The sequence below is a fragment of the Hypanus sabinus genome, chromosome 3, assembly GCF_030144855.1.
Source record: "Hypanus sabinus isolate sHypSab1 chromosome 3, sHypSab1.hap1, whole genome shotgun sequence".
NCBI lineage: Eukaryota > Metazoa > Chordata > Chondrichthyes > Myliobatiformes > Dasyatidae > Hypanus > Hypanus sabinus.
The window spans coordinates 124,255,173-124,270,230 of record NC_082708.1 but is presented as its reverse complement, the minus strand read 5'-3'; the positions used below and the strand labels follow the sequence as shown (position 1 = coordinate 124,270,230).

The window sequence follows — 15,058 nt, the reverse complement described above, 5'->3', positions numbered from 1 at the left end:
TGTGCTCTCCATCCGTGCTGGATTGATGTGGAGGATCAAAAACTCAAAACCCCAAAACCGAATAATTAAACCACTGCATTGCTTAGTAATAATTGTAGCTTTCATCGGGGCAGGGCCTTTCTCATTTTATCCTTTAAAATTGTTCCGATCGTTGACCGACATAGCCTAACACTTTTACAATGACCGATGGCGTTTCATCTTTTTTCCGATTGCTTTATCATTTCCACTTTATTTTTAATCATGATTATTTTCGTGAACAGAAACACTGCAGGTTCAGAACTCCACTGCCAGGTCCTAATGTCTTTCGCACTGAGACAGGTTCAATAAGGTCTGGGGTTCTGCTGGGTCCTGAGGTCCACCGTATTGATACAGGTTGAATAAGGGACTTGAGCATCTGCATTTTTTTTGTATTTGCAAGGGGTCCCGAAACCAACCCCTCGCGGATAAGGAGGGCCGACTGTATATGCCCGTTGAACTGGGCTGCTGAAGCTTCATCAAACAGTCTCTTCACAGAGCCCTCAGTGCATTGGACATTGCTGGAGTGAGCCGGGAGAGAGCCATCAGCAACATCACCAAGCCAGCAGAAGAAGCCTCAAAGTGGCTCTGGATGGAGAAAGTAAGTCCATGGGGATCCACAGCACATGCTACCTAAACACAAGTCATGGCTTGATCAACCATGGCTGGGTTGTCTGGGTGAGTGTGGCTGATGTTGAGAAAGCCGAAACACCTGATGACCCCAGGATGATGTGTTCAGAGCATCATGAGATGCATTCTTCAAATAAAAAAAAACATTGCTTAAAAGCCTTAGTGATGGAAAGCATACTCACTCTCATGATGTCCTCATAATAATGTGTATCAGAATACATTTATTAACCTTCCCGTTTTAGGCATCTGAGCAAATTAAACTGCTAGATGGCTCTCTTCCTGCACTATCCTGAAGTAACCAAAGACACTTTATTCAAGCAATATTATAGTTTGCTAATGTTCAGAAAAATAGCTATGTTTTCTTAATTGCTTTGTATGGTGAATACTAGATCAAAATAGCATTGGATATATTCAGAATAATGGTGTCACAGGAAAAAACTGTTAATACAGTCTAAAATATTAATATATTTAAAGACTCAATTGCCTGAAAGATGAAAGTGACTCATTTCCTGATTTAATTAATAGCATTGCTCTACTCCTTTGATGTGTATGATGCTTTCTTCCAATGTAGATTTTTCTATTGGCCACATCACTATCCCACCTTGCATTTGTATAAATGTATTTCATACTGCAGCAATGCATCAAGGAGGTCTCGGAATTGTTGGTTAAGAGTAAGTAGCAAATAGTGATGATAAAAACAGGTACGCTGACTGTGTAAAGCGAGTAGAGGAGGGTGGGAAGTTGGTGGTGCACCTGTGCTGTTAGAGATTGTGGAGGAAATGTTGTTGCCAATCCAAATTTACTGAGGTCTTCAGGTAAGGAAATAGAGGATCCAATTGCACAAGGCAATATCAAGGCAAAAGTCTTGAAGCTTATTACCGTAGATTCCGGACTACAGAGCGCACCTGATTAAAAGCTGCACGCTCTAATTTTAGAAAGAAAATCAATTTTGTACTTGTACAAGCTGCACCGGATTTTAAGCCGCAGGTGTCCCACTTTGTAATATGAGATATTTACACAGAAAGATATTACACGTGAGGATTTTTTAACTTTTAATTAAATCCGTATGGTAACATAAACAAATATATATTGCAAATGCTTTTTTTCGAACAGTGCCTGTAACACAGCTACTTTTAAATATACATACGTATCGGCAACACACAAATTACGTTGCATATACTTTTTTACTGAACAGTGCACGAACAACATTCCAATATGTCCTAATGACTGGTAAAAAAAATATATATACTGCAGCCTACCAGGAAAAGTTATTGATCGCCTTCTTCATCTTCCTCCTGCGCACTAAAACCATCAAAGTCCTCTTCTTCAGTGTCCGAAGTGAATAAAACCTCAGGATCTCGTCACTCACTTCAGTCTCTTCGTTGTCGCTGTCACTTGAGCGCACGCGGTCCTCTTCATCACGCAGCAGTCCAGCCTTTCGAAACCCGCTGGTGATGGTGGATGTTGTGACACGGCTCCACGCATTTAGGATCCACTGGCAGACTTGAGTTAAAGATGCTCTTCGCATGCGTCCTGTTTTGGTAAAGGATTTCTCGCCGCTCGTCATCCAAGCCTCCCACTCAACACGCAGTGCCACTTTAAATGCCCGGTTCACGCTGATGTCCAGTGGCTGCAAATACTTCATGGTGCCCCCAGGAATCACAGCTGGAATTGCATTTGTACTCTTGATGGCAGCTTTCACTGAACTTTCATTGTCAGCCGCTTAAAAAATCACCATCGGTGGAAGCTTTAGTCCGGATGCTGTGCAGCTCAGAACACAAATAAAATGTGTTCTCTCATGGCCACTTGTTTTCAGTGTGATGGACGAGTCACCTTTTTTATTAACAGTCCGAGTGAGAGGCAGGTCAAACGTCAAAGGTACTTCATCCATATTTATGATATCATCTGGCCCAATGGAATTCTCCGCTATCTTTGTTTGAGTGAATGTGCGGAAGTTAGCAAGTTTTTCCTCGTGGTCGGGAGGGAGCTGCTGACACAGAGTTGTGCGTACCCTGACGGACAGGCCTTTTCGTCTCATAAATCTAAAACACCACGATGGCCCACCTCTAAAATCTTCGATTTTCATTTTGGTGGCGATTGCTTTAGCCTTCTGTCTGATCTGCACAGTGGAAACACCGCGGCCGCCTGCTCTCTGTGTGTTAACCCAGTCTTCAAGAAAGTTTTCAAGTTCGGGCCATCTGCTATGATTACCTCTGAAAGCTTTTGTCGTCTTTTTGCATTGACTCAGTTCTTCACGCTGGCGTCTCCACCGTCTCACCATCGATTCATTTATGCCAAGATTATGTGCAGCAGCTCGATTTCCTTCTTCAACCGCCAGATTGATCGCCTTTAACTTAAAAGCTGCATCATATGCTTTTCTTCGAGTGTTTTCCATGTTGATGAGGGTGAGTACAAATGACTGATTTACAATAATTTAATTGTGAAAGTGCGCTTGATTTATCGTACAATTTCATTGGACCTCTGTGAACTACTCATCAATTTTATTGGTCTACTGTTACGAGGCAAAATGTTTTTGGCGGCATGAAAAAAAAAACATGCATTAGCCGCACCGTAGTATAGGCCGCAGTGTTCAAAGCGTGGGAAAAAAGTAGCGGCTTATAGTCCGGAATTTACAGTAATTACTTTTGAGGTAATGATAGTATTGAATGCCAACCTGTAATCAATGAACAGCATCCTCCCTGTCCATATGTTCCAGGGTTGAGGGATCTACTGGTAACCTGTTCTGATGGTAGATAAATTGGAGTGGATGCATATCACTTCTCAGGCAGGAGTTGATGTGTTTCATCACCAACCTCTCAAAACACTTCATCACAGTGGACGTAGTGCTACTGGACAATAGTCAATGAGGCACTTTTCCATGTTCTTCTTAGGCACCTGTATAATTGAACCCTGCTAGAGGCAGATGGGTATCTCAGACTTCTGAAGAAAGAGGTTAAAGATATCAGTGAACACTCCAGCCAGTTGATCAGCACAGGTCATTGAACACAGCCAGGTACCCCATCTGGGCCGGTTGCCTTCTGTGGGTTCACCCTTCAGAAGAATGCTCTCATGTCAGCCTTAGAGACTGAAATCATAGGGTCATCGTTGCTGTGAGAGTTCATGAAAGTACTTCCATGTTTTGACAATCAAAGTGAGCAAGAAAGGCATTCATCTCATCTGGAAGTGAAGCCATAGTCACCTGATTTCACTTTATAAGAAGTAATCGCATTCAAGCCCTTGCTCGGTCATCGAGCATTCTTCATTGATTCAAGTTTAGTATGGAATTGCCACTTTGTCTGTGAGATGGCTTTCTGCAGATCGTATCTTGATCTCTTGTATCTTACTTGGTTACCAAATCTGAATGCTCGGCAGACTGCATGGTTCATTCAGGGTTTCTGGTTGTGGAAGACTGAATGATTTTATGGGGCCACCCTGTTTTTATAAAATCTATGACAATTGTGGTGTATTCATTGAGCTCCATTGATGAATCTTTGAACACGGCCCAGCCCATCAATTCAATGTAATCCCATAGCCATTCCTCTGCCTCCCACAACAACCTCTTTATTGAAAGGAACACAAGTTAAGATTCCTTTCAATTTAGGATCCAAGGATTAAAATCAAAGGATTATTACCAAAACGACATTTAAACTGGACTAGAAGTACATAGATCGGATGAATAAACATGTGACTAAATAGTCTGTGTGGGTTAAAATGTGTTCCTTTTTGTAGGAATGTGGCGCTACTTGAAACAAGAATGAGCTGTAGCTACAAAACAAAATCCGCATGCAGCAATTTGGGATGAACATAATAGGAAAAGGAAAAAATAAATGGTGTTTCCTATTTTATTTGTATTTGAGCTGTTTATGACCTACAAAGGAGACAGAGGAATTATGAAAATAAATTATCAATTAACAGAAAATAAAAGAAAATTAAAGAAAAAAAGTTTACAAACACCAACTAAAAGATGGTTAGGATAACGGCATCAGGACAGTTAATTATAGAAATGGCAGGACAATTAAATTATTATTTCATCATTGTTAGATGATGAAAGGAATAAAGCAGTTCAAATGGGGGAGAAAAGGATATCTTAATTAAAGTACCCAAACTCAAAAGAATAAGCATCTCTGGACTGCAATGAATTGCATTCACGTACTTTAGAAGAATCTAAGGAAGAGATAACAAGTGCAAAAATACATACTTAACAATTTATTAATAAGAGTACAAAGGAATCATCCATCAGCTAACTCAATGCCCCTACTTAAGAAGAAGAGATCATATTGAGGTAACAACACAGCTGTCCACTTAACATTGATATTTGATGAATCTGTAGAATCCTGATTAAAAGTGAGATGCCTAGAAATGCAAAATTCATTTCTGAATCATCAGCATGCATTTCAAATGTGAAATTTATTGTTGACTAAGTTTCTGAATCTTTATTTTAGAGTGGTCAATGGTAACAGTGGATATAATTCAGCTAGGCTTTCAGAAGGCCTAGCCTTCTAATGTACCCAATTATTAACTAACAATTAAAATTACATATTGCAGACAAGTTGCAGAATGTTGCAAAACATATTCAATACAGAAAGCTAAACAGCAGGGATAAAGAAAAGCTTCCTGAAATGGAAAATGGTGAGTTGCGGCATTCCACAGAAACAGTTCAAGAACTGCCACTGTTAATTTAGGTTAAAATTGAAACTCAGTAATCAAAAAACAAATTCAAATTTACAATTATACTAAATTCAAAGAATAATCAATATCGGAGAATGAAGCAAAAATAGTTTAATGCTGATAAATGTTGATAATCAACCTTCCGTAACTGTCTGCTTTAAGTGCACTCTGTATCACCCACACACCTGCCCTGCATTCTGCAGTTTTTGCTGTCTCATTGCTTCTACCAAGTGGTACTCGACAACGTCGCTGTCATCATTACACAGCAAGTTTCAGATCAAATCCATCTGTTGTAAGAAAGTTTCTCTCCATGTCCTCACTCCAAACCAGAGTTCTGCAGACTCCAGTCCTTGTACATAAAATAATCTGAACAGCTCTTGTCTATCTTATACTCATTAGACAGTGGCATGCAAAAGTCTGGGCACCCCGGTCAATATTTTGGTTACTGTGAGTAATTGAGTAGAAGATGAGCTGATCTCCAAAAGTCATAAAGTTAAAGATGAAACATTCTTTTCAACATTTTAAGCAAGATTAGTGTATTATTTTTGTTCTGTACAATTTTAGAGTGAAAAAAAAGGAGCACCGTGCAAAAGTTTGGGCACCCGAAGAGATTTGAGCTCTCAGATAACTTTTACCAAGATCTCAGACCTTAATTAGGTTGTTAGGGCTATGGCTTGTTCACAGTCATCATTAGGAAAGGCCAGGTGATGCAAATTTCAAAGCTTGATAAATGCCCTGACTCCCCAAGCTTTATCCCAACAATCAGCAGCCATGGACTCCTCTAAGCAGCTGCATAGCACTCTGAAAATTGAAATAAATGATGCTCACAAAGCAGGAGAAGGCTATAAGAAGATAGCAAAACGTTTTCAGGTAGCTGTTTCCTCTGTTCCTAATGTAATTAAGAAATGGCAGTTAACAGGAACGGTGGAGGTCAAGTTGAGGTCTGGAAGACCAAGAAAACTTTCCAAGAGAACTGCTCGTAGGATTGCTAGAAAGGCAAATCAAAACCCCCGTTTCACTGCAAAAGACCTTCAGGAAGATTTAGCAGACTCTGGAATGCTGGTGCACTGTTCTACTGGGCAGTGACACCTGCACAAATATGACCTTCATGGAAGAGTTATCAGAAGAAAATCTTTCCTGTGGCCTCACCGCAAAATTCAGCATCAAAAGTTAGCAAAGGAACATCTAAACAAGCCTGATGCATTTTGAAAACAAGTCCTGTGGACTGATGAAATTAAAATAGAACTTTATGGCCACAATGAGCAAAGGTATGTTTGGAGAAAAAAGGGTGCAGAATTTCATGAAAAGAACACCTCTCCAACTGTTAAGCATGGGGGTGAATCGATTGTGCTTTGGGCTTGTGTTGCAGCCGGTGGCACGGGGAACATTTCACCAGTAGAGGGAAAAATGAATTAAATTAAATGCCAGCAAATTCTGGAAGCAAACATCACACCATCTGTAAAAAAGCTGAAGATGAAAAGAGGATGGCTTCGACAACAGGATACTGATCCTAAATACACCTCAAAATCCACAATGGACTCCCTCAAGAGGCACAAGCTGAAGGTTTTGCCATGGCCTTCACTGTCACCTGACCTAAACATCATCAAAAATCTGTGGATAGACCTCAAAAGAGCAGTGCATGCAAGACAGCCCAAGAATCTCACAGAACTAGAAGCCTTTTGCAAGAAAGAATGGGTGAAAATCCTCCAAACAAGTATTTAAAGACTTTTAGCTGGCTACAGAAAGCATTTACAAGCTGTGATACTTGCCAAAGGGGGTGCTACTAAGTACTGACCATGCAGGGTGCCCAAACATTTGCTTCAGGCCCTTTTCCTTGTTTGTTATTTTGAAACTGTAAAATATGGAAATAAAAAAATAATCTTGCTTAAAATATTAAAGAAATGTGGCATCTTTAACTGTATGTCTTTTGGAAATCAGGTCAACTTTTACTCGCTTAGCTATTCACAGTAACAGAAATTTTGACCAGGGATGCCCAAACTTTTACATGCCACTGTATATACTTCTGAAGCCCAAGAACACAAGCTTTGCTGACTACAATCACAAAAATCACCTGCCAACTTCAAGTCTATCCAAATAAACTACCTTACTTTGCACTCTTCAGAACTGCATCAGTCTCAACCTTCCCAACCCTGCTAAATACATTTCACACTCCATCTGCCTCCTATTTGCAATTCTGTCAGCCTATTTATGTCCTGCTGCATCAACTGGTATCATCTTCACTTTGACCACACCTCCACATTTGGTATCACTGGCAAACTTTGAACTTTTACTTGGAAATTCAAGGTCCATGATAGCATCACAAATCAAGACAAAGAAATTATCCCAGCACAGACCCCTTGTCTAACTTCCTCCAAGCTGACCAACAAAATTTACCATCACATGCTTTTTTCTGTCCTTAAGTAATTTTTTCCCCATTCATATCAACAACAGCTCTCTTATTTCACAAATCTCATTTCTGGTATCCAGCCTTTATGTTGCACTTGTTAGAGGCTTCCCTATCATCCTAAAAGACAGTATCCTCGCAATCCCTTGTTCAACTTCCTTTTTAATGAAAAGCAATTAAAATAATCAACCATGATCAGCCTTTTCACAAATCCATGCCACCCAAAGGCCTATTGTGTTTTCCACAATTATCATTCTTAACAGTTGCCAATCCTGGAGTTAAACAAACTAGCCCGTATTTACTGTAATAGGAATATTCACACACACTCTCCCTAATCAGCGTCACATTTGACATTTTCCAATCATCTGGAACTTACCCTGAATTTAGGAACGATTAGAAGAATATAGCAAGATTTTTATCCTATTTTATCCTTTTATCTCACATCAACCTCCTTTAATACCTAATATCCAAGCTATAGCAAGGTGTTTTACGCAAACCAGCATATGCTACATATTCATTTTCACTCTGTACTTTGTTCACTTGTGCCATTCTTTAGTCAATATCTTCTTCCTTAAAAAAAACTCTTGTAAAATACTCTAACCTTACCATGGACTTTGAAACATGCATCACTTCCTTTCTCCATTATAGATCCTTCACTTCATTATCCATAAGCATTGATAAAAAAAACGCAAGTACAACAAATCTAGAGATAACTTATAATCCCAGTGAAAGCAATATGGGAATAGAAAATGAGTAGTAAATTAAGAAATTCAAAACAGCTTCATCAGGTGATGCATTATAAGGAACAAGGAAGAAAACAAGATCGTGGGTAATTTATTAGTGAGTCACATAAATACTGACAATTTAAGGCTGGCAAACACTTTATTCTTATACCTGGCAAATTGGTCTATAAAGAGAATTCATATTCTTCAGATGTTAATGGTCACGCTGGGCATTCACAGAATCTTTAGTCCTTGCCACATCTCCAGGATCTGAAAAAGCTTTACACTCTAACACCCACCTCTTCTAATATGAACCAATGTCATTTCGAATTGCAAATAAGAGCAAATGTTAACCATAACAAATCTGTATACTTAATTAACTACTACTGAATTTTCAACTGAAATGGCAATAGACCAGATTTTCACAGATCACTGAGATCAGATGCTTTGGAATGACCTGCAAATTTTGGCCATACAAAATTATGTTCACTTAGCCAGTCAAGGTATCAAATATTTAATAAGTTATCAAATTACACTGCTTTCCATGAGTCATCAGGAATATATTACATTTCTTTGCCCTAGGGTGGTACATTTTTGTGAATTGTTCTGTGCATCATGTTAAAAATGCGCAATTGCACAAAAAATCAATTTTAAAAATCAATGAACTAAACGCAAAACCTTAATAAGTGGAAAACCTGAGAATTTATCAGCTCAGCTCTTGAAGATAATCTTAGGCTATTTTATAATCATGCATCATCTAATTAAGCCACATTATTCATTTCAACATAGCTATCTATATTATTAAATTCCTCAAAGTTATTTCAAGTTAACACAAGTAATCCCCAGGTTATGTATGGCAGGGTTCCGTATCTGTGAATTGTTTGTAACATGTACAGTTTGCAGGTTGGAAATGCAGCCACGAACTGACTTTGCAGGTAAGGGGAAAATGCCTGCAGCCCCACAGTTGCTAGCAAATCTATCCCGTCAGTATTTCAAATGCTCATTCCTATGCACAGGCTGTCAATAAGCAGGGCATTCATAAAGTGGGAGAACCTGTAAGTACATCCTTGATCATTCCCATTGTCTGGATTTTTTTCTAGTAATGGTACACAACATTGCATTTCTTTTACTTTGGTATATTAGTCATCACAGGGACTGAAAAGACATCTGATTTGAATGTTGTCTCTCTACTAAAAGGCAGTCATCCCTCATCCCCAGCTTGATATCTGAGCACCAAGGATAAAATGAAATACAAAAGCAACTGGAAAATTTATTTTTTTAGCAAAAAATATTATTAGCCCAAAAATTATATGTAGAGCAAAATTATAGACACTAAAATTCTAGTTTAAAAATTCTCCTTCAGTCCACATAAATTCTGCTAATGATTAAATGCTCAAATACATCAAAAACCACAAAATGATATTAAATGGCAACTAATGGGAACTATAACCGCTCAAGCCAAAGGTACCAATTTATAAGAACCTCTGCAGAAGTGAATGTATGGGTAATAGAAACAAACCAAGATTTCCAACACCCAACACTGACACTATCTACTAGAGATTCCAGTATTGACAAATTAGTAAGCTTTGAGGTAGACCTTTATAATACAAATACAAAAAAAACAATCTGTATGTTTAAATTGGAAACAAATTTAAGTCTGCACTCCAACTGCAAAATATTCTCCCAACTTCTTCACCTACACATAACCCTTGATCTTGACTTGTCAAACAGTCACGGATGTAGAGTCCTCTCAGATCTAGCAGATGTGAACAAGAGTGAATCCAACTACAATTTCCATATTTTTTTTAAAACAAGACTAGCTTACCAGTAAAGAAGTTCTTCTGAGCAAAAATAAAATGATACGTTGCTTTATATACTTCAATTTCACATTGCCACTCCTGAGGCATGTTCCATATCCTTTGATAGGTGGCATTGAGTTGAAACTAAAATGAAAAATTTGAATACATTAATTAATAGAGCATAAAATTTCAAGAATCAACTGTATGATAAAACAAAATTCAGCTTCAGCTGAGTTATTGATGAGTAATGTTGGCAGAACTATAGTTACTTGCCATCATTGTCCTGTGGAACTGACAGCAATTGTATTGTTTCCATCACATGCACAGAAGCACAGAAATTAGAGACGAGAGGATGTGCTCCAATATTAAAGTCATCACTGACTTCAGTCTGTGAATGCAACTTCAGCTAACTGGTCATCACCTAGTACCCGAATTTGCCCAGAAGTTACCAATGGACCTTGCAATTTCTCTACTTTTATACTAACAAGAAATTCGAAGGTCCATTGGTAAAGAGTTCAATAACTTAAGATGTCTTTCAAAAATGACTTTAAAACTAGCTCTAATTATTAACATTTGTAAAATTTATAATAACACATGAATTTAAAATCTTAAACTTATTTTGATTGTGACATAAAATATTTGAAAATGTTTCAATATTTTTATTTCAAGTTTACTTGGGCTATTTTTAATATCAGTTTTAAAAGCTTTTGAATCACTCGAACATTCAGAAGCACTGTGTGTTTCCAAAAATGACATTTGTCTGGTGGCATGACTTTGCAGGATGACAATTTTCTCATTTCCTGGACATGGTTATTTTTGGCCACCCCACATGGTGCCCCACCATCAAGGATTTATAACACAGGAAGCCTGCAACAAAGAGTTCTCCAGCAGTCTCTGCAAATTCCCACTGAGAGAATTACAAAAGGTAGAATTGTGGCGACCTACTTCCTACCGCACTCGAACCGGCTCACAAATAGCCAGCGCGCCGGCACAAAGGCCAGTCCCAAAAGGACTTCACCAACAAAGGGAAAAGCCTGTGGGGGATTGTGAGTATGTGCCCCCTGCAGCATCCACGCCCGGGGAGGGTGGGATCAGAGAGGCTTTAAAGCAAGGCTGTGAAGTTCGAATAAAATCTTCTTTAACTGCAGTTTACCGACTCCGTGTCGTTATTTTAGCGCTGCGTGTAGCACACCGCTACAGAATCCTATTTACTTTTACCCAAGGTCAGCAGTGAATACCGCCAGCCCACCTTTTCATGGCAAAACCTGCTTCTATTCATATTAGCAGTTCAAACAGCATTACTACTTCATTAGCAAATCTAAGCTATTTTGTTGTGTTGAATTAAAAGGTATTGTTGATGGATAATAAACTAAATTAATGCACAAATTGAAATTAATAAACATATATCCCTATAAAAACTATAACATTTATAACACAGATACACTTCTGTCCCACTCAGTTCTTTCTTAGATTTATTTAAAATTATTACTAGCCCTAATTTTACTCTTTCATTAATATTTTTCTTTTAGCTCTTCAGTCCTATAGTTTATACCCTCATCTATAAATCTTTAACAGCAGCATGATCATCTTTTTAAAGGTCAATCGCCCATTGCTCCAACCTGGTAGGTGAAGAAGACAGTGAATGGGGCAATTGGAGATGGTACAACAGTGAAACATTAGACTCCTGGGGCATCAGGCTAATTTTGAAGTGGACAGAACTTGTGCAGAAAATAAGTTGGTGTAGTTCAAAAGGGTCAGAACCAAAATACTCATCAGGAAATTTGTTTTGCCACTGCAGAAGTTTTAGGCAGTCTGGAACCCAGGGTATTTTCAGATGAAAACAGAACCAAAGTTTGATATAGAAGACAGGATTTCAATGAGTTTGAAAGGCACAGAGGAAAAAAAATTTTCATCAGCTCTTACTAGCATACATTACAAAGGAAAGGGTCAAGGAAATAATAGGTAAGCTATGAGTACATATTTAACAAGCTAAGTAAAAACTAGCTATTATAGAAAAACAAGTTAAAGGGTAGGGATATCAGTTTAATAGTCTTACAGGTTTTTCAAACAAAATGATGAAAAGAATATATAAAAAAATAAAGCTGGGAGGTAGAAAATGTATCAATGGAAAAGTAACATGGCTGTAAGGATCATAGCTCAGATCAGTTATGGGAAAGATCAAAGATAGACTTGAAGTAATTATTTCCTGCTCTCTTTTTAAGACACTCCTTAAAGCAGCTTTTTGAAACAAAGCTCTTGGTCCCTTTGATTAAAGAGTCTTTAGTAGCTATGGGTCAAATTTCGCTTGGTCTCACATGCCACACAGGAAAGGTGTGGAGTATGGAATGATATTAGTCTGCAAAGTTTGCTTCACCAACTAGATTCAGCTTCATTACTGCTCTGACTGCTATCATGAAAAAACAAGCCATGCTAACTTCAGTGTTTTAAACAGTTACAGTGCAATTTACTGAGCCCGTGTGAAAAAAGCTAGCAAGAAATTTGAATCTTTCTGAATGAATCATAATACTATGCAGCTAAAACAGCATGGATTGGTATTTCCAATTAAAAACTCCTTGCTTCATTCATTTCTTAAATGCAATTATTTTAATGCTAGGAGCATTGTAAGAAAGGTGGATGAGCTTAGAGAATGGATTGATAACTGGAAATATGATGTTGTAGCTATTAGTGAAACATGGTTGCAGGAGGTGTGTGATCGGCAACTAAATATTCCTGGATTTTGTTGCTTCAGATGTGATAGAATCGGAGGGACAAGAGGGGGAGGTGTTGTGTTGCTTGTCAGAGAAAATATCACAGCGGTGCTCTGGCAGGATAGATTAGAGGGCTTGTCTAGGGAGACTACTTGGGTGGAATTGAGGAATGGGAAAGGTGCAGTAACACTTATAGGGGCGTATTAAAGATCACCTAATCGGGAGCGAGAATTGGAGAAGCAAATTTGAAAGGAGACAGCAGATATTTGTAGTAAGCTCAGGGTTGTGATTGTGGGAGATTTTAATTTTCCACACATAGACTGGGAAGCCCATACTGTAAAAGGGATAGATGGTTTGGAGTTTGTAAAATGTGTGCAGGATAGTTTTTTGCAGCAATACATAGAGGCACTGACTAGAGAAGGGGCAGTGTTGGATCTTCTGTCAGGGAATTAAATAGGTCAGGTGACAGAGGTATGTATTGAGGAGCACTTCGCGTCCAGTGATCACAATGCCATTAATTTCAATATAATTATGGAGAAGGATAGGACTGGACCCAGGGTTGAGATTTTTGATGGGAGAAAGGCTAACTTTGAGGAGATGTGAAAGGATTCAGGAGTGGATTGGGACAATTTGTTTTATGGGAAGGATGAATTTTAAGAAAGAAATTAGAAAAGCTAAAAAGAAGATACGAGGTTGCTTTAGCAAGTAAGGTGAAAATAAATCCAAAGAATTTCTACAGTTATATTAACAGCAATAGGATAGTGAGGGATAAAATTGGTCCCTTAGAGAATCAGAGTGGACAGCTATGTGTGGAGCTGAAAGAGATGGGGGAGATTTTGAACAATTTATTTTCTTCAGTATTCACTAAAGAGAAGGATATTGAATTGTGTAAGGTAAGGGAAACAAGTAGGGAAGTTATGGAAACTATGACGATTAAAGAGGAGGCAGTACTGGTGCTTTTAAGGAATATAAAAGTGGATAAATCTCCGGATCCTGACAGGATATTCCCTAGGACCTTGAGGGAAGTTAGTGTGGAAATAGCAGGAGCTCTGACAGAAATATTTCAAATGTCATTAGAAACAGGGATGGTGCCAGAGGATTGGCGTATTGCTCATGTGGTTCCGTTGTTTAAAAAGGGTTCTAAGAGTAAACCTAGCCATCTTAGGCCTGTCAGTTCGACGTCAGTGGTGGGTAAATTAATGGAAAGTATTCTTAGAGATGGTATATATAATTATCTGGATAGACAGGGCCTGATTAGGAACAGTCAACATGGATTTGTGAGTAGAAGGTCATGTTTGACAAATCTTATTGAATTTTTGGAGAGGTTATGAGGAAAGTTGACAAGGGTAAAGCAGTGGATGTTGTCTATATGGACTTCAGTAAGGCCTTTGACAAGGTTCCGCGTGGAAGGTTAGTTAGGAAGGTTCAATCATTAGGTATTAATATTGAAGTACTAAAATGGATGCAACAGTGGCTGGATGGGAGATGCCAGATAGTAGTGGTGGATAACTGTTTGTCAGGGTTGGAGGCCGATGACTAGTGGTGTGCCTCAGGGATCTGTATTGGGTCCAATGTTGTTTGTCATATACATTGATGATCTGGATGATGGGGTCGTAAATTGGATTAGTAAGTATGCAAATGTTACTAAGGTAGGTGGCGTTGTGGATAATGATGTAGGTTTTCAAAGTTTGCAAAGAGATTTAGGCCAGTTAGAAGAGTGGGCTGAACGATGGCAGATGGAGTTTCATGCTGATAAGTGCGAGGAGCTACATTTTGGTAGGAATAATCCAAATACGGCATACATGGTAAATGGTAGGGCATTGAAGAATGCAGTAGAACAGAGTGATCTAGGAATAATGGTGCATAGTTCCCTGAAGGTGGAATCTCATGTGGATAAGGTGGTGAAGAAAGCTTTTGGTACGCTGGCCTTTATAAATCAGAGCATTGCGTATACGAGTTGGGATGTAATGTCAAAATTGTACAAGGCATTGATAAGGCTGAATTTGGAGTATTGTGTACAGTTCTGGTCACCAAATTATAGGAAAGATGTCAGCAAAATAGAGAGAGTACAGAGAAGATTTACTAGAATGTTACCTGGGTTACGGCACCTAA

At 38.6% G+C, this 15,058-nt stretch overlaps 1 protein-coding gene across 1 annotated transcript in view; it reads right to left on the bottom strand.

Annotated features, from left to right (window-relative positions):
* The window catches only part of kiaa1109 (KIAA1109 ortholog), a 418,633-nt gene that overhangs the window by 314,319 nt on the left and 89,256 nt on the right, over positions 1 to 15,058 (bottom strand). The window contains exon 15 of the mRNA XM_059965080.1: positions 10,265 to 10,382. Coding sequence (XP_059821063.1) covers positions 10,265 to 10,382 — 118 coding nt within the window. The remainder of the gene's footprint in view (positions 1 to 10,264; positions 10,383 to 15,058) is intronic.